The following is a 26180-nucleotide window of genomic DNA, read 5'->3' on the forward strand; positions in this document are numbered from 1 at the left end:
CAGAGCAAGAATGGTTTTTCTGACAAATAAAATGACTGAGAAATAAATGTCTATTTCTCAATGGAAGTCTATGGTACTTTGGTCTTCTTGCAACCCACTGGTACTTCCTATTTGGAACACGGAAGGGGAGGGGTTGGAGTATCCATTGATATTCATGTCAATGCCAGAAACGCATCTAAATCATTTTTAAGCCAAAATTAGACCTACTGTGAATTAGATAATTTAAGAGCATACATAAATAGAATAAAATACATTTACATATTATTCACTATCAGATGTTCACTGTAAATTTCTACATTTAAAAAAGTGTACAGGAAAATACCCCACAATTAGCTATTTTATTTATAACTACAAAAAAAATGAGATTTTGATCACAGAAACAAAGAAGTCTGCTCTGAAGGTCAAGTAGCCACATTGCTGCCATATGTTTATAACAGCTTGTAATGTAAATTAGCCAATCACAATCAAGAAATCGTACACAGTTCTAAGAAAGTGCAGGGGACCGCATATTTTTGATTTTATGCCAGAAGACTGTGGGCTCTTGGAAAATTGAGGCCCATGGACAATCAATGAAAATCAGCTGATTCTGAGTGGCTTTTTATATCGGTTTTCCACCAAAATGCAACCCATCACTAATGTAAAGTGTTGCATAATAGCGTAAAGCTGCTTTTTGCTGCAACAGAATCAGACGATTTACATTGATTGTGTAAACACTTCTCAACTGTAAAGTGCTGCTTTCCTGCACTTCAGAATCCGCTGGAATCACAATCGTTGGGTAAGCAGAGAGTTACGATATAGTCAAAAATATGTCAACATTTTGATGCAAAAAAATATATCCCTTACATCAATACAGTTTTTTTTAAGATATTAATAAACCTTTTTTTATATCATGCATAGAAATATAAAGCATTAAAAGCAAAATTTGGTTATATCAGGACGACTTAAACATTCTTTGTTTTCCATTTCAAATTAAATCAGAAATAACACATTTATTGCAGTTAGCTCATCGGGTAGCAGATGTGATACGTATACAATGTATAAGAAAATACTTTAATCAACTATAAAAGAACTCTGTAAGATATATATTAGACATCTGTGATGGAACATTAGACATTTGTATTGGACTTGGAAGCAGAGATGAGGAAATGTTTAACTATTAACAGTAAAACATCACTATCAGGTATTAACTTTATGGGTGTTGATGTTTGTGTTTCTAGCACCTCCCTATAATCCTTTATTATCTGCTTCCTTCTGAGGTTACAATGTTCTGTTGGGAAATGATGTAATGGCTGGCTATGGATTAGCTTTTGCTGTAAGTGCTCATTGTTTTTATGCTTCAATGGTTACCATTATAAAGTAGCAAATGGAAATGTGATTTTATAACAGGTACAAAAAAAGACATTCTAAATCTTCATAGCTTTTTTCCCAAAACTTTAGTGTATTTTCAACTGCATTATGGTGAGGTTACAAATCAGAATCGGCAGCCGCAGGGGTGTTGTGCTCTGATTCTTCTAGTTTGATCATCTTTAGATGTTTCTGTTCTCATATCTTTTTTTCATGCCGTATCTATAACATTTTTTAATTTTAATGTTTAACCACACTTGCACAGGCGTGGCATACAGATATTTGGAAGAAAGACCCTGTTGTGGATACGTGTCCCCTCAGCGTGACATCATCATCCTGCTGTTCTTTGCTCTCCTGGGGGCTTCTCATTAATGCTCAGGCCATCCTGTTATATCTGGGCCAGGACCCCGTGGTTGCCAAGTAACTAAGAAGAAATAAACTTTAGATGCTTTGCTTCTTAAATGTTTCAGAGCACAAGTCTGGATCATCGCAACAAAACAAGAATTATCTCTGATTTTTTTCAGTTATTTGATCTTATATGGGTAAAAGAGCAAAATTTTGTTTATTTTCTGAACTGTTTTCAGGCAGTCTAACCGTAAACATGTAATTAATTGTGATTGCAGTTTTTATTATTATTATTGTTTCCTTTAGTTTTCAGTTGTCTGGTGAGTCTGCAGAATGCTTTTTTCCCCATCTTGTTCACTTTAAGGCTTCTAAAAGCTTAAAGAGTTTTTTGTGCTCCAGTTTACATATATTTTTTAATTGATTCTTTCCTGCTTTTTTGTCCTGCTATAAAACATATTTATCTCTATTTCTAAACACAATTTCAAAGATGTATCAGATCCCAGAAAATACCTAATGAAAACGTCTTTTTGGCCATCTCTTTTGACTTGTATGGCTCTGATAAATGCTGACACAGGGAAAAGAATTGTGGCCCTGTAGTGTGTTTAAAATAAATATTTGACCTGTATATTAATAAATTAGCATGAGCATTTTAGTAAATTGGTGTTTCCCTTTGTCGGTGCACATCACAGGGGCCGTCTTTCACTCTACGTGACTTTTGTTGGTTGGAAAACTAAAAACTTCTTTTTAATTTTAAGGAATGACTGTGTTTTGTTTAGGTGATAAGGCTTCAAGATAATTGAGCTTTTCCACAAGGGGAGAGTGGCTCACAAAGCTCTGCCTGCTGTGATTTTAATGGATTCATTTTTCTTTTTCTCTGCAGGTTTCTGGCTGGAAATGTTCATTTGTGTTTTGTTTCTTGTTTCTTTCTTCTGGTTTAACGGAAAGAAAAAAACATGAAAGATGAAGTCTTGCAAAGGCAAATAAATCAGATTAGCTGCACTAAAGGATGAGATGTGTTGATGAGATGTGAGGGATTATTGGTGCTGTTTTTTATTTTTAACATTGTCATTTAAACCTTTTTCTCTACTGGACATTAAGACTAACTAGATAAAACAAAAAACAAAAAAAAATCCAGGTGGATTGTTATTTGCGATGATAAAAGTCTTGATAAAAATTTTACATGGTTTGAGGGTAAGCGTGCACTTCCCTGTGCCCTTACCAGAGACCCAGACTGAAAAAGCCAACAGAGGACTGGATCAATACCACACATACTCACAGCCGATATTTTTTCCACTGTGCAAAAAAGGAGACAACAGGCGTGTGAACATGATTCAATCCTTTTGGGTAATTACCCTTCTCAAACCAGATATTGTTGTTCACAAGAAACAAGTGGCTCGTATTTAAACTTATAAATATTTACTGGAACATCTGAATTTAAAATGTGTTAGATTAAAAACACTTAATAGATTTATGGGAAAGACTTTTTTAATGTCAATAGAAAAGATGACAAAATTGGTAATTATTCATTATTTCTAATGAAAATATTCTTTTGTTATTTAATTAGTGAAGGTTTACTCCTCTTTCTTTTTATATTTCTTCCGCAAACTTACAATCTATTTATTTTTATACGAATTTTCAGTTTCAAAATCCCATTTACGCTAATGGTAAAAAAAATTCCTTAGTTACAACATGTTTTTTTTTTTTTTTTTGAGAATTTACTTAAAAAAATAGCAATTCTTAAAGAGTAATTGTGAGTTTGCAACGAGTCTATTGAGCTAATTCCCTGTGGTTGCACTAATCTGTATTTGTTGTTAGTTCAAAGTGATGGGATTTTAGTTTTTCACTGACCAAAACCAAGTGGGGGCTCATTGTATTTTGCTCGTTTCATCACAAAAATCCAAACATTCTCCCTTCCAAGTCCCCAAACTCGCCTTTTGATGTGACTGCGATGTGTTTTCTTGCCTTTGTTCTACAATCTGTGTTGTTTCAGCTGTCTCAGGCCGCTTTCCTGGGCAGCAGCGACCTCAGTAATATTCCCATCCTTTCATAGAATTCAGGGAACGGCAAAAAACAACAACACTCATGCTTGAAAACAGAGACACTTGGCTGTAAAGACTTTAACAACTTATGCTGCAAACATGGAGGGGTCCAGCGACAGGCTCTTCTGCTGCAGATGGGTGCGCCGCAGCGTTCCCGAGGCTCACCGGGAAGAGCTGTACCACATCCTGAGGATGACGGGGCCTCTGGTAAGACCTGTTCGCATGACCTTCTGCGTCTTCAGGAGAAAGCGCTGATTGGGTTTCACCAGCAGATGTCCGCAGTAGAAAAGAAGATTGATGACGGTCACTTGCTTGTAAAGAAAGGTTTCAAGGTGTCAAAGGACAAATCAATAGACACAAAACAAAGTTTGGCCGGCATTGTCTGCAGCCTCCAAAGGCGGTGTCTGTGAGTCCAGACGAGACTGATGACAGCGAGCCATTAAGTGTAACACGTGTTTGCCAAAACCCCCATCAGTCAATAGGCGTCCGTTTTTAACCTTCGCTCTTTCTTGGCTTTCTAGCTGCTTTCTCGGATCCTCAATTACCTGCTTCCGTTTGTGGTGACAATGTTCTGTGGTCGTCTGGGAAATGAAGTGATGGCCGGATATGGCTTAGCTTCTGCAGTAAGTGCTCCTCAAAATGTACACACGAGTTCCAGGCAGCCTGCTGGGGGAAAATGTTCCTTAACGCACCATGATAATTGGCTTAAAATTAATTGGGACTGACTTATTTGATTAAACCAATGAGCTGTTTTACACACTTGCCCTTCAATCAAAGTATCGCTTACAACATTATACAATTTTTCAGACCATTAATGTCACCACTGCAGCGACAGGATACGGGCTGGGACTGGCATGTGATACTCTGGTCTCTCAGGTCAGATTTTCTTTGTATCATGATGTAAAAAATATATTTTTGCGTTCTTTTCTGCTTGTATTTTTGAAAATGTTTGCTCTTTTGAAAGACATTCGGAGGAAAGAACCTGTTGCAAGTGGGAGTGATCCTTCAGAGGAGCGTCATCATCCTGCTGCTGTTCTGTCTGCCCTGTTGGGGGCTGCTCATTAATGCTCAGGCCATCCTGTTATGTTTAGGCCAGGACCCCGACGTGGCCAGGTACATTTGGACAGTACACCAAGAATTTTATTGCAAGAAAAAGAATGTGAACCCTTTGGGAGAACCTCAATTTCTATGCAAAATGGACACATGATGTGTTTTTTTTGTTAGTTCAAATCTAACAAGCGCCGCTCAGTCTTACGCCAGGCTTGGCAGAATTGTTCCAAAGTGAAGAATTCAATGGATTTAGTCAACTTGTTAGCATGTTCTTTATGCTTCCTATGTTGCACTAATATGTTAGATTTCAGGTAGCTAAATAAGCATCAACATTCTTAATACAAATATGCGAAAACTTTGTCAAAATTCTAAAAAAGCTGAAAAAATACAATTTCGCAACAGTTTCCATTAAATCATAATTATGCTAATAAATGCAAACCAACTCACCTGATAAAAACACGGCGTTGAATGTGAACAAAACTTTGATTTCAGATACATTCCAGTTTTTGTCACAGCACTAGTACTCATCAGCATTTATCAAAGGAGACGTTGGCGTCTTATTCAGGCTATGGAGCAGCGAGCTACATGGCAGTGACTACGGATAAGGCAATTTTTGAAAATTGTGGTTAGTGATTTTACAGAGGAGCTGTGGATCCATCAGTTCTGCATGACATGCTCAACTTTTGATGAGCCGTGTGACGCTGTGGGACCTCTTGTGTCGCCTGCTGAGCGCGGTATCCGATTGTTGGTCACGTGACTCATTCGACTCTAAAAAAGTGTTTCCATTTCAGTTTTGAGATATCAATTTCAATATGTCTCAAAAACCACCTCCTCCAAGCACAATTTATTATTTTTTTTATTTTTATAAAAGCAAATTTTCTTCTAAGTTAGCAAATCCAATTTGCACAATTTTATATTTAATGGAAACTGAGCTAATATGGTAGTAAAGCGTGCATATATTGTCTATTATTATTTTTTCACTTTTTAAAATTTGTCTCTCAATAATGTCTATTTTTGTTCCCATGTTTTCTTAAACTTAAGTTTCCCCACGTGTGACTCATACTTTATATTTAACTTAGTTAATTCTATTTTTATTCTATTCTATTTCATTTCATTTTATTTCATTTTATTTTATTTGGGCTGCTATACTCTGTAATGACTTACAGCAAAAAACTTTTTCAAAGGTTATGTCTTAAGTCAATTTTAATTAAGCTCAAATACTATCATCAGTATAGTAAAAGTTTTTTCCCATTCCAATCATTTTAGAGTACGTACGCTGCTGACTTAACTTTCCCATAAAGATGCTTAATCTCATTTTCATTTAATTTATTCAGTATATTAACCACAATACATGCACATTTATAGTCAAAGTCAACACATCTACATAGTAAAACACACAAAAAACACATTCTATTTATTATTACATAAAAACACATACATCAAAAACATTTGTATTGGATGCAGGAAGTCCACCTAATTCACATATTTCATTGTATTTAACTTAAAAAAAAGTAATGCCATTAAAAATATCCATATGACTATATTTCCTTAAAAACTTGTTCATCTTGCTTCAAAAATATAAAAAAAACACACTTCTCTGTGAGTGAACAGCTTCATGAAAATAAGAGTCAATTTTTTAAATACTCCTATTTTGCTTATTTTACATTTTCTTTTTTCAGAATTGCCCAGTTTTACATCACTGCCTTCCTTCCTGCAGTCCCAGTGAGTCATCTCATCTGTTTTACAGTTTCAGTATGAGTTTGTGCATCACAAATTGTCAGATAAATAACTGTGTTTCTTTGTAGGCGATGTTTCTGCATAATCTTCAAGTGTCGTACCTCCAAAATCAGGTACTTCTAGCACATCTTAACTCTGTGATGTTGTTGTGAATCTTTTAAATTCATGTTTGGTGAAGCAGCTGAAGTCACATTTTCTTTCAGGGAATCATTCTGCCACAAATGTACACCGCCGCTTTGGGAAACGTAGCAAACATCATCACAAACTACATCCTCATATACTGGCTGGATCTTGGTGTGGGGTAATTATGCTTCAGCATCACATCTCACAGAGAGTTAGTATGAATTCTAACCCCTCTATCTGTTTCAGTGGATCTGCTGCAGCAAACACACTGTCCCAGATTTACATCTGTGCGTTTCTCTTCCTTTACATTTGGTGGAGGAAGATCCACGTGAAAACATGGGGAGGTGAGGGACAGTTATCCAAAAAAGAGGGTTGATGTCATGATGTGATTAGCTGCATTACTTCTTTCCCCCACCCTTCCATTAGTTTCCCTGCTCTATAATTGAGTGTCTTGCTCCCCCTGCAGGCTGGTCTGTGGAATCGCTGCAGGAATGGGGCTCCTACATGAAGCTGGCTGTTCCCAGCACATTAATGAAATGCTTCGAGTGGTGGGTTTATGAGTTTGGAGGGTTCTTTGCAGGTAATCCATAAAATTAAACTACATAAAAACGATAAGTTCATTAATGTGAAGTCATCATTTGTCCAGGAATGATGAGTGAAGATGAGCTGGCTGCCCAACATGCTGTTATTATGGTGTCTTTCATAACCTACATGGTATGTGGCACCGACTTCACATCCCAGCAACTTTTCTCTCTCCATCTTCTTCAAAGTCTATTCCTTTACCTGCTTTGAATTCCCAGTTCCCGCTTGGTATTCAAGCGGCGGCGTGCGCTCGGGTGGGGAATGCTCTCGGGGCAGGAGACAACACAGGGGCCCTTCTAACCAGCAGGGTGGCTCTCTCTCTTGCAGGTTTGCTGTGCATCATTATTTTCAATGAAGATTGTGTTTTTGGAGTACAAGGAAAATTATAATTTAAACAGTGTTTTTGAGTATTTCTTTATTCAAATCGTGAATCAGGAGCAGAAAAAGGCAATCGGCGAGTCACAAGCTCCCTGATGCATGCACTTGCAGACAAATAGATCCATGAACGTCTTTGTTTTCCTCACATCTTTCTCCAAACTGCACGGCTGGACAGCTCCAATATTGCTCGCCATTTTTGTTGCGCAGCTATAGTTAGATTGTGGTTGTGAGGGGCTGTAAGCTAGGAGGAGAGTGTGTTAACAAAGGGATGATGGGAAATGATTCCAGGCTTACTTCCACTCTAAAAGAAAAAAGTTCCTCCTATCCAACTTAGAAGAGAATTCTTTTAACTACCAGAGACACACAGAAAAAAATAATAAAACCAACATTTCCATGGATAAGGCATCCTAAAGAGATTTTAAAAAATGGATGATGTAAGAAGATGATAAAAGAAAGCTAAGGAAGTTTTGGAGACCAGTGGGAACACTTTCACAATAAATCAATACTATTTAAGTGGAACTTTAAAGTATTTTAAAAATCAGTTTGACTGATGTAATCAACTTTTCTCCCCTTTATCCTCCCCCAGGCAGCATTGCGGTCGTTGAAGGCCTGGTGCTCGGCTCCACCAAGACAGTGATTGGTTTTATTTTCACTGCAGATGAGTGAGTCTGAAATTCAGCAGGACTGATGTTGGTTTTTGCATCCAGATACAGGAAAACAACCTTTACTTTCAGGAGGATCATACACCTGGTGTCTCAGTTGATGACTGCGTACTGCTTCCTACAGTTCTTTGACGGTCTTGTGGTAACTCTATTTCATAGTTTTGCCAAGCATACACTGTAAATCCAGTCAGCATAGCCACCATTGCTAACTGTTTTTCTGCATCAGTGTGTGTGCACCGGCATCTTCCTGGGAGCAGGCAAACAGAAGATACCAGCTGTGGCTAATTTCATCGGATACTACTGCCTGGGGCTTTCTCTGAGCATTACTTTGATGTTTGCTGCAAAACTCAGAATTTTAGGTTTTTAAAAATATTTCCTTTAACTCTATTAGTAAAGAGAGCTCTGGACTCCACTGGTAATTCATTTGCTCTGCAGGATTCTGGGTGGGACTGCTGGTTTGTGTCATTTTTCAATCCACTTTCTACATTGTCGTCATCTTCAGGTTGAATTGGGAGAAAATTGCAGTCGAGGTAGACAGAATTAATCACCTTTTTTGGATTTGGATTGTTTCTACTAATTCAATCAAGTGTGAGGGCTAAATCTGTTTGTATGCAGGCAGTGAAAAGAGCGCAGAAAACGACTTTAAGCGCGGCTGATATGTCCGACACGGAGGGCATTGCAGTTTACAACAGGAGAGTATGTACCTTTTTTTCACTTCCTGCTTTTCCTACAAATCTAATTCATGCAAACTCAGGTCCCTTTGACTTTTTTCTCAGTCGATGGACGTCTACATGCCTGTTAATACAGACTATCGTGATGGGAGTGCAGAGACTGATGGGGAACACGAGGTCCAGCAGCAGAAAGGCAATCGTCTCTCCACCTCCCAGCTGATCCTCAGGCGAGGCCTCACTGCTTTAGCAGCTCTGGCTCTTCTCGCTGTGGGACTCAGCGTCCATTTCCTCGTGGCTTTGCCAAAAGACATTTCTTCTAAGAGAAACCGCACTATGGACTGGCTCAATACAACTTACACAGATCAAATTTTCCCCACAGCTACGGATCACAACAAAGGACCAAAGTGAGTCACAGACGGCAAGAACGTTTGATTTTATTGTTTCAAGTACACCCTGGCTGTCGAACACTCTTTAGCTCGACTCACCTCTCTTTGTGGCTGTGATACAAACATGAGCACAGCCACAGGACAATGTGCTTTCAGAGAAACATCTCAATAGTTGATCTTTCGGCGTGCTCCGCCTCCAGCTCGTATGCGCCTCCTGCCCTGCTTTAGTGCTGCAGTGCAAACCTTCACCTCGTGTTGAGCACTAAGAAGTCGCTACACGGAGTACGAAAGCCTCAAAGTCATGTGACTAAATTAGTGATAAGCAGATTTAAAATGATTCCAACAGCCAGGATGAATAACATGACAGCCAAAGCTAAGCCTCTGCGCAGAACCAGATTCCTGAAGTCGAGTTGATCCTTTACAACAACCGGAAGAGTGTCTGTGTCTTCCAGCTGGGTGGTGTCAGGGGGGCAGCTGTAGATCTCTGCATCCTCTGGTTCAGGACCTGGACATGAATAAATAAACATAAGAGAGGATACTAACAGAAAACAAAATATTTATTTCACCAAGACTGCATTGAAATCTAAAAAAATATATATACATATTTTTAACATATTTGTCAAAATGACCCATTTAAGTGTGGAAAATGGGTCAGTTTAGACCCGAACACAATACGAGGGTTAAGTAACAGCATCACGACAACATTTCTTCTTGAACTGCCAGTTTTAACTTCTCCTGAAGAACTTTGTTTGATACTTAAATGGTTTGTTAAATGTGGTATTATTTAATAAAACAGAAATAAATACTGTTAATCCTGATCCTTTCTGCTCAAGAGTTCAACTAAAAGTCCAGTTCTAGTTGTAAAGCAAAAATATATACAGTATAAAAAGAAACAAAACAGCTTTTTTTTTAAGAAAATCTGCCTCTGAAATGTTATGTCAATATAATTTCTGTCTTTTTAGAACTAAAAGGCAACTCTATTGGGTTACAGGTTTAAAATAATAACAGTTTCTGTTAAGAAGGGAGCTTTTACTCATTTTTTTTCAGCATTTAGCCAAAACAATCATCTTCAGATTTATGCATAAAGAGGGAGAAAACCCAGACTTAAATAAGACTGAAGCCATAACAGCAAATATTTAACTGTGTGAGACACAGCAATTTAGGTTTCCCTTTGCTTGTTTTTTTATTTTTTATTTTATTTTATTTTTTTATTTATTTATTTTTTTTTGCAAATAGAATAAACGAGCAATGGATAACAAAACAAGTATGTAGAACTTTTGATTGCAGAAGAGCATTCCTTGTGTATTTCAACGGCAAAAGTTGTTTCAATTTTGTTGAATTGCAGAAAATCTTAAGTTGCAGAAAACAACAACAATTAGCAGAGCAAAAGATTTGACAAAAAGTGCATTAATGAATAGAAAGAAACAAATTAATAAAAAAAATAATGAAAATAAATTGCTATGTTAAATGCTAACTAATAAGCATTCTCTTACTTGTTTCAGTGTCGCTCTCACACACTCCTGCTCTGACCTGAGCCTGCATGTGAGAAGGGAAAAAAAACGTTTCAAATATTAATTTTTAAAGAACCAACTAAAGATGATATAAACATTTTAACATTTGAAGACCGACCTCCACTGTGACATCCTTCCAATCCACTCGTATCATATAGAAAATCAAGAAAGTGCATTGCACTGACATACAGGTACAGAGGCCTGTCCACAGCCCTGAGGTGATACAGAGTTTCACAGTTTGATTAAAACAATTTTAAGTGTAACTTTAATTATTAGACTATTCAAAATAACCTTACCCTTAATTCCTAATTTGGTGGCAAACATGAGTGGGATTCCAACAGGAAACCCAATTCCATAATATCCCACAATGTTGCATATGGCGCCTACTTTCTGCTTACCAGCTCCTCTTATGATGCCACCACAAGCAACCTAATCATGTGGAAGAAAAAAAAAAAACTTTTTAAAAAGGTAACTCAAGAAGCTATGAAATATTTTTTTTTGTTTTCTTAAAAGAAAAAACGTACAGATGTTGCATCTAAGAGCAAGAACGGAACATAGAAAGGGATGACGTCTGAGACTCTTTCTCGGATTTTCCTGAAAAAACAGATTTATATTGTTCACATTAGAGTATAAGGGTCAACATAACATCCTATAGTGCCACTGATATAATCCTGGTTAATATGTAAAAGAACAGGTAAGCAAAGTTCATCAAGTTAAAGGTCGGGAAGGTTGTTTATTATATCATTAAGTCAAACGCCAACGTTGTATGAGTGACTGTCACTCTGGGAAGACAAACATCAGAAAGTGTGATTAATAGAAGAAATGAACTCACTCGTCGTTTGTGAAGACATAAGAGATGTGGTCCTTCAGGCCTCCGATGAGTGAAGCCATGCCCACAGACACCAACACTGGAGTAAAAAAACAACAGTCTGACATGTGTAGGAGATGAGGAGAAACCACAATGTGGTCACAAAATGCTGATCTAAAATATTCAAAAGTACGGTGGCCCTTAAGTATAAATCTCTCAATGCTAAAGTACATTAAAGATCACAATGACATTTAAGAAATCAAAATAAATGATTAAAAAAATACAGATTCATTTTGATTTCAGGAAATGTTTATTTAGTTTTAAGTTTTAGAATTGTGTCATGTTCTCTGGAATTTTGTATTTATTTCTTAAAATTTAATAGTTTTATTTTCGGCTGCCATTTTGATCTTTAATGTGTTTTTACGTCACATGATTTATTCATGTGATTTTCTCTTGGACCCATTGTTTGAGGTGGTCTCGGTTCGTGAACTCCAGCTCGGTATGAGTTTCCTCAGTCTTGCGGATTGGTAGGATTATATAAATTCACTTTCAAGCAGTCTATCATTGATGTGTAGTTATCCTATATTTGACATGTCTTTATGTTGATTGATTGTCTCGGACATGTATTATTCTTGCTTGATTGCTTGAAATAAAAAAAAATTATAATCTAATAGGCTTCGCTTGGAGCGGAACAACTGGACCAAAATGGCTACCGTAGCAGGGAATTATGGGATGTCAGCTTACAAGCTTTGGTTGGAAACAAAATGACCAGTTGAAAGGAAGTCTGAATACAAACCAGGACTCAAACCGGGCCAAATTAAGCAGAATTGGTCCGGAACTTTGAAAAAAAAGAAAAAAAAAAGAAACAGTAAGCATTCTACCTGCACAGAAGAGTGTGAGTTTAGCAGACAGCTTGCCCTGCTCTGTATCTCCAGCTCCCAAGGCGTTTCCAACTCTAACATTACCAGCAACACTGAAACCCAAAGGAAACTATAAGGAGAGAAAAACCACAAAACAGTCATTAAACGCTTAAGAAAGAAAACCGGTTTTGTATCGCAGAGCTCACCATAACAGCAACATTAGCCAATTCAAAGACAATCGACTGAGCTCCAAGTTCCACTTCACTTACAAGACCTTACAAAAAACAAACTTTTTTAGATTTATGTAAGTAATGCTGCTTTTAGGGATATTATAGAAGCGGGTCAGTACCTGCCAGAAAGCCTCCAATCTCATAGGTCCACCACTCGACACACATCATGACCATGCTGGGGATGGCTAAACGGATGTATGAGCCCCAGTCCTGGAGACACTCTCTGGACCAGCCTGTTGAAAAGATCAAAATGTACATTTAATATCAAATATAGAAACAAAGAAAAACGGCTGGGATGTAAGGATCCCGTGAGGACAAAACGTTATAGTTACAGTTAAAGAATGTATGAATCTTTAATGTGGTCGTGATTCTTCAAAAATGTGTCCTAACATCGCTAGCACTAGGTAAGTCGTTTGTTAAACCATTTCTGATATAATCCTGTTACAAATTATTTTTTGATTCATTAATTTGCAGAGGTGGGGACTCGAGTCACATGACTTGGACTCGAGTCAGACTCGAGTCATGAATTTGACGACTTTAGACTCGACTTGGACTTTCCTACCTCTGACTCGTGACTTGACTTGGACTTTGATATACATAACTTGTGACTTGACTCGGACTTTAGCCCTCTGACTCGGAAAGACTTGCCATTTTCCCCCCAAATCCACGGATTATAAAGTATAAAGTATAAAGAGAGAAAGCCGCGCGCACTGCGGTCTCTCTATCTGTCTTATTTACATCCGTCTGCGGTGTCGGCCCAACATCCAATCAAATTAGAGCCACGTTTGATTGATGTGACAGTCCAACCAATCAAATTGCAGAAAAACATAGTCCCGCCTCCCCTTTAAAAGCACGAGTTCCTGTTTGCCGGTGTTTTTACTTCTAGCATAAAAGTTTATAGATCGTCAACAACAAACGGTTTGCAGTTTGCAGAGCATGTGGATTAAAGGATTACTCACAGAGATTCAACAACAACCAACTTCATCTGACTGTAGGAGCAGCAAAATCAAGTAAGTTCTGAGTGAAAGCTGGCGCTAGCTTAGCGGCTAACCGCTAGCTGCTGTTAAATGAATGAGACTGTAAACTCTGTTAGCGGTACACTGTGACACCATGCAGCTTAGTATAATCACAGAGTGACAACAGGTGATTTGGACATTTCCACCACTCAGATCTTTACCTTGGATCTGGGCAGGACGCGAGCGATCATAGCGGGACAGCAGGGCTGCTGTGGAGCGGGCTCGGTTGTTCTCTGTCGTTTTCTGATATAAATCCAGCAAATGTATTATAGAATTCACTGATGTGCTGCATAGGGTTCTTTATTTCCCTTTTTTCAGTTTACCAATTTTGCTGCTTTAAGTTTTATGGTGTGTTTTAGTAAAAAAACATCCTCTTTCTCTGGGGGTCACATTCCCTCTTGAATATTTGCTGTTCCTTCCTTTTTCATTGACAAAATATTTACATTTACTGCTTTAAGAGTTTTCAGTTTGCATGTCTTTATTTAAGTGTTTCACCTGCTATCATTAGATGTGTACTTCTGATAAAGAAGATTTGTCCACCATGAATACAATTTATTTGATTCTAATGAATTTAATCATAAATATACTCATAATCTCTGTATTCAGAGTGTTTCCTGTTCAAATACAGCGTGAACAAAGTAATATTTGTTGCATAACTTTGCAATATATATTTATACATAAAATGTAATTTAAAGTCACTTTATAAATATACTGTATGTACCAATATATATATAAATATATATATATATATATATACACACACACCACATTTAGTTTTACATTTAGCATTTTTGTTTTGAATCCTACTTTTCTGTCTTGAATACATAATTTAACTTAACTCCTGTTAACTTAATGTGAGATATTTTGACAGTAAGTTGACAGAAATTTTGTACTGAATACAAAAAAATTGTATCTCAAACAACAAAAAATCAATTTCACAACAAAAATGTTTAACATAAACCTAGATGTACTATTCATATATTTTGTTCTGTTTTGTTTTTTTAGTCAAACTAAACCAGGGATCGGCAACCTTTAACAGTAAAAGAGCCATTTGGGCTCTGATCAAACCTAGAACTGCATCTTACTTTAGCCTTTAAGAAATTTGGATTTGCATTCATGACCTTCTTTTTTTAATATATATGAATTCTATCTATTTTTTTGGCGTAAAAAATATAAAAAATACTAGCATTTCTCAAAATTTGATTTTTTTAAACATTTTTACCTTTTACTTTTAGTAGAGGCCAAATTAGCAAAAAAGCTAGCTTGCTGCCTAATTACTAGCTGAACTCCAAACTAGCATAAAATACCTCAGCAAATTAAATCGGCCAAAAATTTTAGCATGTTGCTAAAATAAAAGCTAAACTCTAAATTAGCCCCAAAACTCAGGGAGATAATAGATTAGCCAAAAATGTTTAAAAAATTAATTAGAGGCCAAATTAGGAAAAAAAAGCTAGCTCATTGCTCAATTACTAGCTGAACTCCTCAATGGCCTAAAATTACTCTATAACTAAATTAGTCAAAAACATTAGCATGTTGCTAAAATAAAAGCTAAACTCTAACTTAGCCTAAAAACTCCAGTAGATAACAAATTAGCCATAAATGTTAGCATGTTGCTAAAATAATATCTTATCTCTAAATTTTTGAGAATTACTATTACCATGGAGGGATAGAAGAGCCACATGTGGCTCTGGAGTCGTAGGTTGCAGACCCCTGAACTAAACCACTCTGCATTTTACGTTCTTCCTCAGTTCTTCTTCCTGTATCCGCTCTGTTTATAAAGAAAATGCTGAAATGAAATAGAATCATTGGTTGGTAAATGTACTGGTTTATTAATTTAGACTGAAAGAGTCAGTACCTCATCACCCACAAGCTTAAGTGCACATCTCTGGTCTGTAGTGAGGGGATTCAAAGGGACCATACCATGAAAAAACAACTTTTTGAGCATTTAAGTGTATTTTAATGTTCATTCCTCACATAAAGAACTCCAAAGTGGTATTTTGATTCATTCATGCATTTCTGAGTACCATAAATCCTCTACAAACTGCGCTGTTAGCAGCAGCCCCTCCCATACCCACGAAAACGAGCCTCATGATCTGATGTCACAGAGTGAGACCGCCCCTTTTAGGAAGAGTCTGCTCTGATAGCTCCGCCCCCAGTCTAACACCAACACCCAATTTCTCCTCTGAGCTAATGATGATCAGCAAAAAACTTTCATTTAAATGCAGAAAACCTATCTTCTGGTTGTGTCCTGTCTTGAATAAATTCCAGCTCAAACAGTATCCCAGTAGATGTGGGACTCCTTTAGGAACCCCCCCCCATTGGGCACAGTCGTTGAGTGTATTTCTGTTGTGAAGCAGTGTACTGATGGCCAGGCCTAGTGAGGGCAGATGGTATGTGCATCCATCTTTGAAAATAATTAATATTTATTTTTGAGGGAAAAACGAATACACACTGCTGGCTCTAGAATGAATCCATGAAATGGTCGGCAGTCACACACAGCAGCAGGCGGAGCCTCAGGAATCGAGTTGTTTTACTTCCGGGTAGGACAGAAACTAAAGAAAATAACTGGTAGTCTTTCATGAATGTTTTTTTAGTGTTCCAAACGTAATATATGATCATATATATGGATATAATTCACTCTGAAAGGCTTAAGAAAATCATGGTATGACCCCTTAAATATCCAGACTACCCTGGTTCCCTGCTGTCTCCATCTTACCACATTTCAAATGTGGTAAACTGTGTTTTTGTTATAGAGAAATTATTTTGGATTTTTGAAGTGGGGATGCATCAACTCAGTGGGAATTTAGCTAAAATGCTTTCAAAATGCAGTTCTTAAAAGCACACATAATCTATGTAACTAATATCACATTGTTTATTAAATGACTTGAAATGACTTGAAACATTAATAGTAGGACTTGTGACTCGACTTGAGACTTGTTGGTGTTGACTTGTGACTCGACTTGGGACTTGAGTGCTTTTGACTTGGGACTTGACTCGGACTTGAGGACAAAGACTTGGGACTTGACTCGGACTTGCAAAACAATGACTTGGTCCCACCTCTGTTAATTTGAAATAAATAATTAATCAAAGTTCAAATGAAGAATAATGCTTTTTTTAAAGGGGACTCCTTTAAAAAAAAACATTTTTAAATATAAGTATATTTTATTTGAAAACTGCAAACCCTAAAAGCATTTATACGCAAACATCGTCCCACACACCTTTAAGCTTATTGTTTTCCTACATCAACCTGTTTTATATTCCTCCCCATTTCTTAAAGAAGCCCGAGTTAATTGGAAATTACTATGCAAACAACCAAAGGCGCTTAAGTTTACCTAATGGGACAGAAAACACACAAGTAATTCTGCAAAGAGAATTCGTTTTTTGCAGTACCAGGCTGACTTGCTTCATATAAAATAGAAATAGTGCAAAAGTAAATTGTTTGGGAACCTAAATAACGGAAAACAGAGAATTTGAATGACAGCTTGAATTTTATTCCTCCATGAACAAATGTAAGGTTTTAAAATGGAGTTATGTCCTTTAAGGTTGAACATTTTCATTGTTTTAATGTAACAACAGAGGAAAAAAAATCTGCCTGTTTTTTCCAGACTCTGCTTTCTACAAAGACTCACTCTGATGAAAATTGGCTTTTAAGATGTTTTTTTTTTTGTGGAAATTTTCTGATAATAGAGAGCATATATTAGACAAATTAAGCTCCTATTTCTTTATTTAAATTGTTGTGAATCAGGAGCAGACAAAAAATAAAAATGCAGTTTGAGAAAGAGGGTGTTTGCAAAGTGGGAAAATACGCTGATGGGTTATAAGCTCCCTGCTCCGACTAGATCCATGCATGTCTTAAGCCTTGTTTCTACAGAGCGGTCCGGTCCGGTAAGGAGTGGTACGGTCCAGTTAATATAGGCAAGCATTTCCACGCAGTTAAGCCTCACCTCCACTGACCGCTTTGTTTTCACGACGCATGCTTCCTGTTGTTTGCAGGCATTTTCAATAAAGACTTATGACCAAAAGAGTTCACAGGAAACCACAAAAACTCATATGCTTCCAAACGTTGGAAACGTTAGATTAAATGAGCGCTATATTGGCGCTTTTTTAATATCATCATCACTTTCTGCCAATCAACGGGTGACTACAGCAGCTGACCGTTCTGTTTCACTTTTAAATGGACCAATGGGGGGGCCCCCAAGAGGTATGGGTCGGTACTGTTTATTGGGTCCATTTTACAATGGAAACGCTTAAGTGGAAAAAAAAGGCTTTAGTTTTCCTCATCTAAGCTGACATATGGATCAAAACTGTAGGATAGCTCGGATATTGCTGGCCATTTTTGTTGCACCGGTAACATTAGGTTGGGGGTGTGAGGGGCTGTAAGCTAGTGGGAGATCATATAAACTGAAAGCTCTCAGTAATGGGGAGAGGAGCAAGGTTGCTTCATCATCCTGGCAATTTTTTAATGAACTCCTGCCTCACTGCAGAAACTATGTCCAAGAAAACATTTTTTTATTTATTAATTTGTATTTTGGCTAAAAACTGAATTATCACAATGAAAGCACCACTGGGAATCAAGATTCTGTGCTTAGGTTTTGAAGTTTTTTTTGTTTTTCCCTGTCAGTCTCATCATGTTCAGGCTTTATCATCCACAGCTGTATTCATTTAGTTAATCAACCTCAGTGTATTTAAGTGCCTGATTTTTCATCTGTACTGTTACTGGTTTGTTCTCCCGTGGTTTTGTTATATTTAAGTTTCTGCCACCAAGCCTGGTTTCCTGTGTTTGGGTCCAACCTCTCCACCACATCATGACACTGGGGACAATTTTATAGGGACCATGAAAAACATACTTTTGGAGCTTTTAGGTGTATTGTAATGTTCCTTCCTCACTATAAACAACCCCAAAGTGGTATTTTGATCTGTTCATGTATTTCTGAATAATCTTCTAAAAACCGTACGATCTCAATAGCACCCCCTCCTATACCCACTAAAACAACCAGGTCCTCACATGCTGATGTCACAAAGTGAGACCGCCCCCTCCTGGAAGGGTCTGCTCTGCCCTCAGGCTAACACAAACACTTTCTCCGCAAAGCTAGCTGCTCGCGGTAGCGATGATCAGCTAGCTTCCTGAGATATGTCATAATTTGTTTTTTTTTGCTGTTCCTAAGAAGATATATGATCATGTATATGGATATAGTTTACTCTGAAAGAAATCATGGTATGGCTCCTTTAAAATAAATGAAAACACCTTTAAAATAGATTTAAAAAGGACCAGAGTTCAACTTCAAAGATTTTGACCTTTTAAAAAGTCACATTCCAGTCTTCCCCACATTTTAATGAACTACTTTCTTTGTGTAAAAAGAGGCGCCAGGATTAGGTGTTACTCTACAGCCTCACCGTACTCGGCTGCACTTGCTTTACCCTTTGGACTGTTCTCTGATGACTCATGAAGTCTTTGCCACTTTACAACACTGCCCTGTGTTTGCACACTCATTTAGAATGGGCTATCTAGGAATATTAAAGTCTCTCATACATTTTAAGCATTTTCTTATCATAAAATATATATGGTTTTCTACATCACCAGTGAAAAATAAAAAAATACGTGTTCAAAGTCGAAAATATTTATTTCACAAAGAATTCATTAAACATTTGCAGGAGCGAGCACCTTTTGAGAGCTCCTGTTGAAGCTTTAGTGACTGACCTGCCCACGTGGCTTTGTGAAGGCCTCGACAAACGATGTACGCATAAAGAATCCCAACCATGGAGAACTGAGATAAGGTGTTTGCCAAAGCAGAACCTCTGTGAGGAGCATGAAAAGGAATTATTAGTTTGGGGATTTTTCATGCTTTGAGACCATACGATCCAATAAAATAAACACTTACGCCACTCCCATTTTCAAGACAAAGAGAAGAAGGTAGTTAATGAGGGCGTTAAGGAGGTTCACCAAAAAGCCTGTGATTACTTGTGGCCATATAATTCCCTGAAAGAAAGGGATTTAAAAAAAGGTACTTTTTAGAGACAAGATCTGGAATTTCTTTGCAACTTTACACCTAATCCACAACATAAATTCTAAGAAAAGTTTTGAAGAATTGTTGTGTCCAGAGTGACAGACCTACAGCATTTTTCTGATTTTACCCCATTTTTGTTAAAACCTTAAGAATTACAGCCTTTATATGATCAAACCAATATCAATTCAAAGGACTTGTAGCACACTCACCTGATTTTGTAGATATCTGGACAGTAATGAAAACATGAATGCAGCCTGCAGCAGAACGACAGAGAGCACTGTTATGTTATGAACTTGAGAAGCATTTGCTTCTTTCCTGTGCTCAGAATTGCAGACAACAGCTTTTTAGATAAGTCCGTATCAGGGTTGTAGAAACATAGTTTGGACTTGATACCAAAAAGTAAATAGTTTTCAATAAACTAACATCGATCCAATCATTCCATTTGTGTACTGTGGAAGGACAAGAGTCCACTCCAAACCATTTGTTGATTCAATTTAGGCAATTATCTCTGGTTAGAGGAACAGAGAATATTAAAGACCAACTCCAATGAAAACTGTGTTTTTAACATGTTTTTGTGGCATTTTTCTCATGATGGAAGACATGTTTCAAGATAATTGAAATGAAAAGGCTTATTTCATGCTATTCTTAAAGTCCCCCTCTGTCCCCCTCTCTCAGTAGTGTTTTAATTGGGATTATGAAGTTTTTAACCAAAATCCCAAAAAGTAAATGTCTTAAAAAGCCATTTTTCATGTTGATCTGAAGCCTTCATCTGCAAAATATACTCTGAGGGGGCGTGGCTTTTGAAGCTGAGCAGAGTTGATCCAGTGACGTATTAACAGCTCATTAATTCAAACAGAGCCTTTCTGTGACAATTTGATTGACAGCAATTTAAAAGGAGAAATACTCAAAAATGCAAAAACAAAAGGATTTCTTATTACATTTGTTCTCTTTCATAAAAAAGAACCACAAAAAAATAAGTCGCCTTGATCTCTGAAGTCCCGCCTTTCTCTCCTTGTAGGTCCCGCCCATTTCATGACGTCAACCTTGAGCCGGCATCAGCAGCATGTCTATGTTTCGCTCCCGAAAGCAAACAATATCCAAACTTTTGCAAAGATGGATGTACATGTTGTGCATATAAAATGAAAGCACTGTGTTAGCCTGGGGGCGGAGCTGGCAACACAGACTCTTGGAAGGGGCTGTTCCCCCGCATGCATGTATGGTTGTGGGAACCCGCTCGTTTTTGTGGATTAGATGGGGCTGGTGCTCAGAGAGCAGGGTTGGAGAGGAATGCTCAGAGATGTGTGAAGGGAGCAAAATACCGCCTTGGGAGTGTTCTTCTTGAAAAATTAACATTATAATACACATAAAAGTTCATTTAGCATGATATAGGCCCTTTAAAATAGTGTCTGTGTATTTTTTAATCAAATTATGAATAAGGAGCAGATAAAAAATAGTTTTGCTTGTAGAAGTAATATAGATGGTGGGCACAAGCTTCCTTATCTGTTCCATTCTGATGCGAGTACGTCCACGTACGTCTTTGTTTTCCTTGTTTAAGCTGTATGGCGAGAATTCTCCAATATGGCTCGCCATTGTTGTTACCGCTGGTGATGTTAGGTTGGGGTTATGAGGGGCTGTGAGCTAGCGGGTGAACGTGTTAAAAGATGGATGATGGGAAATAGGGGAAGGCTTACTCCGTGCCAACAGTCCCACCCACAAAATTTCTAATGACCTACTGCTGCTCTGTAGAAACTATGTCCCAGAAAACAACACAATCATAAACAAGAGAACACTGGGAACACTTTTAAAGTAAATTAAAAGATGATCTGAGTGAGACTTTAATATCAAACTAACAAACTATACCACCCTTTTTAAACATAACATAAAACATAAAAAAAAAACTTTTTTGCAGAAGTTTTAACAATCCATTAGTGCTACCACAAACGATTATTTTAATAGTCGACTAATCACCGATTATTTTTTCTGATTAATCGACTAATCGGGTCATGCGGAAAGTGGAAGTAAAACACATAATTTGCTTTAAACTAACTAAAAACTAGATATATAGCATTACCTGCGATACTGCTAGTGTGAATGCTGTAAGCTGAATTTGGGCACTGAAAATGCTAGTGACAATAGTGGAAGATGCTGAAGTTGATAGCTGAAATTGCTGAAGCTAATAGATGAAAATGCTGAAGCTGATACCTAGCGGAAATATTAGCTAAATTACAAAGCAGCCTAAAATAAACTTAAAAAAGCTAAAGTTAGCTAAAACAGCTAGAAAATAGCTGAAATATTAGCTAAACTCCAAATTAGCCAAAAAAAATGAAAAAATCCTAAATTAGCCAAAACGGCTAGCGTGTAGCTTGAATATTACCGTAGCTAAACTCCAAAATAGCCTAAAAAACCTTAATAAATGCCAAAAAGTCCTAAAGCTAGCATAATACCATTATAACTTTCAACTTTACTACACTCTGACTCCATATAACATAAAGTAACGACTAGTAAATTAATTGTTGACTGTTTTACTAGCCGATTAGTCGTCGATTAGTCGTAGCAACCCTACAATCCATAAATATTTTTTTTTCTAAATAAAAATGTTGAGACTTCATACTTTTGAAGAATAAAACTTGATTTAAAAGCTTGACAACAATTTAGAATGATTTTGATTATGTGTGAATGTTATATTTAAATACATTTTGCAAACTTAGAATAATTAAAGTATTTATTTTATCTCTAGACCATAAAAAAACACATTCACAGACCATTGTGTGTAAAATTACTTCTCCTAAAGTTGTAACTATTACAAATAAATTCAATAAAAGTACCTAAAGTTTAAACCTTAACTTACAGGAAGTGCTGGCATAAAGATCTTCACGTACAGCTGAGCCAAACTAGAATTATATTACAGAAAAAAAGAGCAGGATCATAAGGGTTATCATCACATCGAAGCAGAGATCAATCAAACGTATCAGAATTCAGACCTGGCGACTTCTGGCTCCTGCCTGACAGCCAGCAGGATGGATTTGGTGTTGATGAGAATGGCCCAGCAGGGGAAACATGCCAGCAACAGGATGAGGACGGCCCGCTGAAGGATGACCCCCACTTTCTTCAGGTTTCCACTCCCATATGTCTAACATTTGGATTTGGAAATGATTTTAACCAATCAAAGCAAAAATATCTATGCCAAACTTATTAGTCATAAAGTTGATATGCATACATTGACAAATACATCTTAAATTAAGTTTATCAAAAGGAGTTGATAAAATAGATGACAGAGAGCCATGATCTCCCACCTGAGAGATCAGAGTGTCACATGCTGAAGCCAAACCGACCCCAATGGAAACACCTGTCACATTGCTCACCTGAGGAAACAGAACCGGGTCACTGTCTCAGACTGGATGGATTCTGTTGGGACTGCAGTGTCCTCTTTACTTACTGCTATAGCCAGAGACACTCCCGCCAGCTCCGTCCTCCCCAGATGACCGCAGAAAACTGTACTCACAAAACTCACCGCGAAACTCATCAGCTGCGCGATCATCTGAGAGGAAAAAGCTCCGCTTTATGAGCCGCATCTGGACAGGGAATTCCTTCCAGGTCGTGGAGTGAGCTTACCACCGGTCCGGCTAACTTGGCCAGCTCTTTGATTTCTGTCTTATAACCGACAGGAACCAACGAGCGCGTGCGTCTGAAGCGTGTGGGTGAGGGGGGCGCGCTGTCGCTGTCTCGGTGCTCATCCATGGTTCTCTTTCTACTGACACCAAACGGTCACTTCCGCCAGTAAAGTGGACGCCGGCGAGGGGGCGGATCTTCCATAAGAGCCGCGTGTTGGTCTCGTGTGAAGCAGAGCGAGTAAGATCCATAAATGATTTCAGCAGAGATGGTGAGTCAATAACAATAGTGGGGATCTTTATTTACGCGGATGTGCGCGCAACCATGTGTAAGTAGTGCGCATCTGAATAGTGCAGCACCATTGCTTTGGTGTCATGGATGCTATTATGTGAGGTGTGCGCACTGCGTGGGTCCTTGCCCGTGCGTAAATGCTTTACGCACGTATTGTTGACGTGATCCGTTCATGTCAGTGAGATGCCCGCGAGGCATGTCCACACTAACTGTGTGATTTTCAAGTTTTCTTGCTTCTAATAGCCAGGCTGTGCGGAAACAACACGCACCTGCCGCGACCCCTTCACCTTTATTACTGGGATCCAGGGCTCTTAGAGGAGAGTATAATCTTTTGGATCAGTTAATTTCTAAAGACTTTATGATTATTCCTGGAATTCATTCACATCATTTATTAAAATAACCGGTAGGATTGATTTTATTTTATTTTTTATCTATCCTTAATGTAACCAAGTGGAAACCCCGTACAAGATCAAGACCCGTTGATGGGCTAAGGAGCAGAATAATTCAAATTCAGATTTCAAATCAATAATGGAGTTTGAAATATTTTCCAATATATATATATATATATATATATATATATATATATATATATATATATATATATATATAATTATCTAAACTGCATAATAAAAAGATCGTTGGGAAAGATTTTACAATAAAAAAGATAAAGCTGGAGAGCTTATTTTATACGTATATGATTTATTTCTCACAGGTTACAGGATCAAGACTTGTCCAGATGCATCATGGCAAAGCGGGTTCTGGTTCTGCTCCAGTCCAGTGTAAATTGGGCCTAAACCAAACCTAGACCAGTTTGGTCCTGGATGGAACTCTATCATCACTAATGACAGTTAAAACAGCAGGACTTGAGCCACGACTCAAGTGGGAGCCATCCACTGAAATTCTCAAAGCTTAAAAAAAAAAAAAAAAAAACAAGAGACACATAGTTTGTGTTTTATCATAATTATATTAGTTTGTTTGTTTATTGTGTTGTTAAGGTGGATAATGTGTGTTGCTCTCATATGCAAAAGAGACCTGGAGTCACCGTGCCCTCCTCACATTATAGGAAGTGCCTGAAGGCTCCAAACAGCTAAAATCCCAAAGACTTCTATAGAGAAACAGTTTTTACTAAGTCATTCTATTTGTCAGAATAATTATTGTTGCTCTTATACTTTTTCAACACCTTCTTTCCAAACCTTTTTTTTCAATATAAATAATAATACCAATAAAAAACACTTCTGTTTAAAACCAAATCAATAAAATAATCCATAAAATGTAAATTGATTTTAAAGTTTTTCTGAATGTAAATTCTTAACAAATTTTACACAATTGTGTTTTAAAAGTTAATAAATCAACTTGATCTCAGAATAAGTGTCTAAAACAGTGAAGGTATGAAGAAATAGCAGAAAAGATTGAAGAATTTTCAAATGATTGTTTCCTACAAATAGCTGCAGTTGGAAATAGTCTCCAGTAGGAGGCAGCAAAGCACCATAAATAATTTCAAATAGAAAGAAGAAGAAAAACAAAAGCAATTGAGCTAAATTTACTCCATCGCCCAATTTTTTCATAATGATTTTGGACTTAATCTGGGACTTTCCAAGTTTCCTGATCCTTCTCTATATGAACTCTGGAGATACTGTTGAATTAAAATTGACCATGAAAAAATATTGTAGATAAAGCTCAGTAAATGTCTTGAATTGTTTCTAGGGGGGGGCATATTCTCAGTTCACGTTGCTGGAGCCTATATATCCCAGCTACTTCAGGGTTAAGGCTTTAGGGTTTTTAAATAGTTTCTTTCACCTTGTTTCAAGTGAAGACAGCTCTGGATTCTGCTGATTATTCATTTGCTCTGCAGGATTCTGGGTGGGACTGCTGGTTTGTGTCATTTTTCAATCTACTTTCTACATTGTCGTCATCTTCAGGCTGAATTGGGAGAAAATTGCAGACGACGTAGTCAAGGACCAAAGTGAGTCACAGACAGCAAGAACGTTTGATTTTATTGTTTCAAGTACACCCTGGCTGTCGAACACTCTTTAGCTCGAGTCACCTCTCTTTGTGGCTGTGATACAAACATGAGCACAGCCACAGGACAATGTGCTTTCAGAGAAACATCTCAATAGTTGATCTTTCGGCGTGCTCCGCCTCCAGCTCGTATGCGCCTCCTGCCCTGCTTTAGTGCTGCAGTGCAAACCTTCACCTCGTGTTGAGCACTAAGAAGTCGCTACACGGAGTACAAAAGCCTCAAAATCATGTGACTAAATTAGTGATAAGCAGATTTAAAATAATTCCAACAGCCAGGATGAATAACATGACAGCCAAAGCTAAGCCTCTGCGCAGAACCAGATTCCTGAAGTCGAGTTGATCCTTTACAACAACCGACAAAGTGTCTGTGTCTTCCAGCTGGGTGGTGTCAGGGGGGCAGCTGTAGATCTCTGCATCCTCTGGTTCAAGACCTGGACATGAATAAATTAAAATAAGAGAGGATACTAGTGGAAAACCTGGATACAAAGATTTTTTTTTTTTTTTATCACCAAGA

General features: G+C 37.6%; 3 protein-coding genes across 4 annotated transcripts in view; 1 reads left to right on the forward strand and 2 right to left on the reverse strand.

The window, feature by feature from the left end:
• The first annotated feature begins 1275 nt into the window (after window positions 1-1275).
• LOC112149628 (multidrug and toxin extrusion protein 1) lies at window positions 1276-11750 on the forward strand. 2 transcript variants are annotated; one of them, XM_036214890.1, is made up of 18 exons: window positions 1276-1312; window positions 3740-3935; window positions 4250-4351; window positions 4536-4604; window positions 4693-4841; window positions 6458-6500; window positions 6584-6628; window positions 6719-6816; window positions 6885-6982; window positions 7105-7218; window positions 7285-7352; window positions 7439-7547; window positions 8185-8260; window positions 8333-8402; window positions 8487-8619; window positions 8696-8790; window positions 8876-8956; window positions 9037-11750. In XM_036214890.1, exons 2-18 carry the CDS (start codon window positions 3828-3830, stop codon window positions 9337-9339), a joined length of 1761 nt encoding a protein of 586 aa, XP_036070783.1. In that variant the 5' UTR covers window positions 1276-1312; window positions 3740-3827; the 3' UTR covers window positions 9340-11750. The 2 variants fall into 2 exon arrangements, with proteins under 2 accessions (XP_036070783.1, XP_024133206.1); XM_024277438.2 differs by lacking the exon at window positions 1276-1312 and having other exon boundaries at window positions 3311-3935.
• Window positions 9341-23739, reverse strand: LOC112149630 (multidrug and toxin extrusion protein 1). Its single transcript, XM_024277441.2, has 17 exons — window positions 23360-23739; window positions 23184-23285; window positions 23041-23109; window positions 22729-22877; window positions 22596-22638; window positions 19957-20001; window positions 19622-19719; window positions 19441-19538; window positions 12846-12959; window positions 12703-12770; window positions 12518-12626; window positions 11661-11736; window positions 11353-11422; window positions 11125-11257; window positions 10947-11041; window positions 10811-10853; window positions 9341-9822 (listed from the first exon to the last, which is right to left on the reverse strand). The coding sequence occupies exons 1-17, from the start codon at window positions 23483-23485 to the stop codon at window positions 9617-9619; spliced, it is 1644 nt and encodes a 547-aa protein (XP_024133209.1). The 5' UTR covers window positions 23486-23739; the 3' UTR covers window positions 9341-9616.
• A 1876-nt stretch (window positions 23740-25615) lies between these two features.
• LOC112149629 (multidrug and toxin extrusion protein 1) overlaps window positions 25616-26180 on the reverse strand; it is a 9403-nt gene continuing 8838 nt past the window's right edge. Inside the window, exon 17 of the mRNA XM_024277440.2 lies at window positions 25616-26097. Within this exon, the coding sequence (XP_024133208.1) occupies window positions 25892-26097 (206 nt within the window). The 3' untranslated portion in view covers window positions 25616-25891. The remainder of the gene's footprint in view (window positions 26098-26180) is intronic.

The sequence above is a fragment of the Oryzias melastigma genome, linkage group LG13, assembly GCF_002922805.2.
Source record: "Oryzias melastigma strain HK-1 linkage group LG13, ASM292280v2, whole genome shotgun sequence".
Lineage (NCBI taxonomy): Eukaryota > Metazoa > Chordata > Actinopteri > Beloniformes > Adrianichthyidae > Oryzias > Oryzias melastigma.

What these genes read in the sequence shown, in the direction of transcription:
- LOC112149628 (XM_036214890.1), top strand. Translation starts at nt 3,828, where the DNA reads ATGGAGGGGTCCAGCGACAGGCTCTTCTGCTGCAGATGGGTGCGCCGC. An exon ending in TGCAAAACTCAGAATTTTAG is followed by an intron (nt 8,620 to 8,695) that starts GTTTTTAAAAAT and finishes TTTGCTCTGCAG; the next exon opens with GATTCTGGGTGGGACTGCTG. An exon ending in GGGAGAAAATTGCAGTCGAG is followed by an intron (nt 8,791 to 8,875) that starts GTAGACAGAATT and finishes GTTTGTATGCAG; the next exon opens with GCAGTGAAAAGAGCGCAGAA.
- LOC112149630 (XM_024277441.2), bottom strand. Translation starts at nt 23,485, where the DNA reads ATGGATGAGCACCGAGACAGCGACAGCGCGCCCCCCTCACCCACACGC. An exon ending in GTGACACTCTGATCTCTCAG is followed by an intron (nt 22,878 to 23,040) that starts GTGGGAGATCAT and finishes TCCAAATGTTAG; the next exon opens with ACATATGGGAGTGGAAACCT. An exon ending in CACCAAATTAGGAATTAAGG is followed by an intron (nt 11,042 to 11,124) that starts GTAAGGTTATTT and finishes GTATCACCTCAG; the next exon opens with GGCTGTGGACAGGCCTCTGT.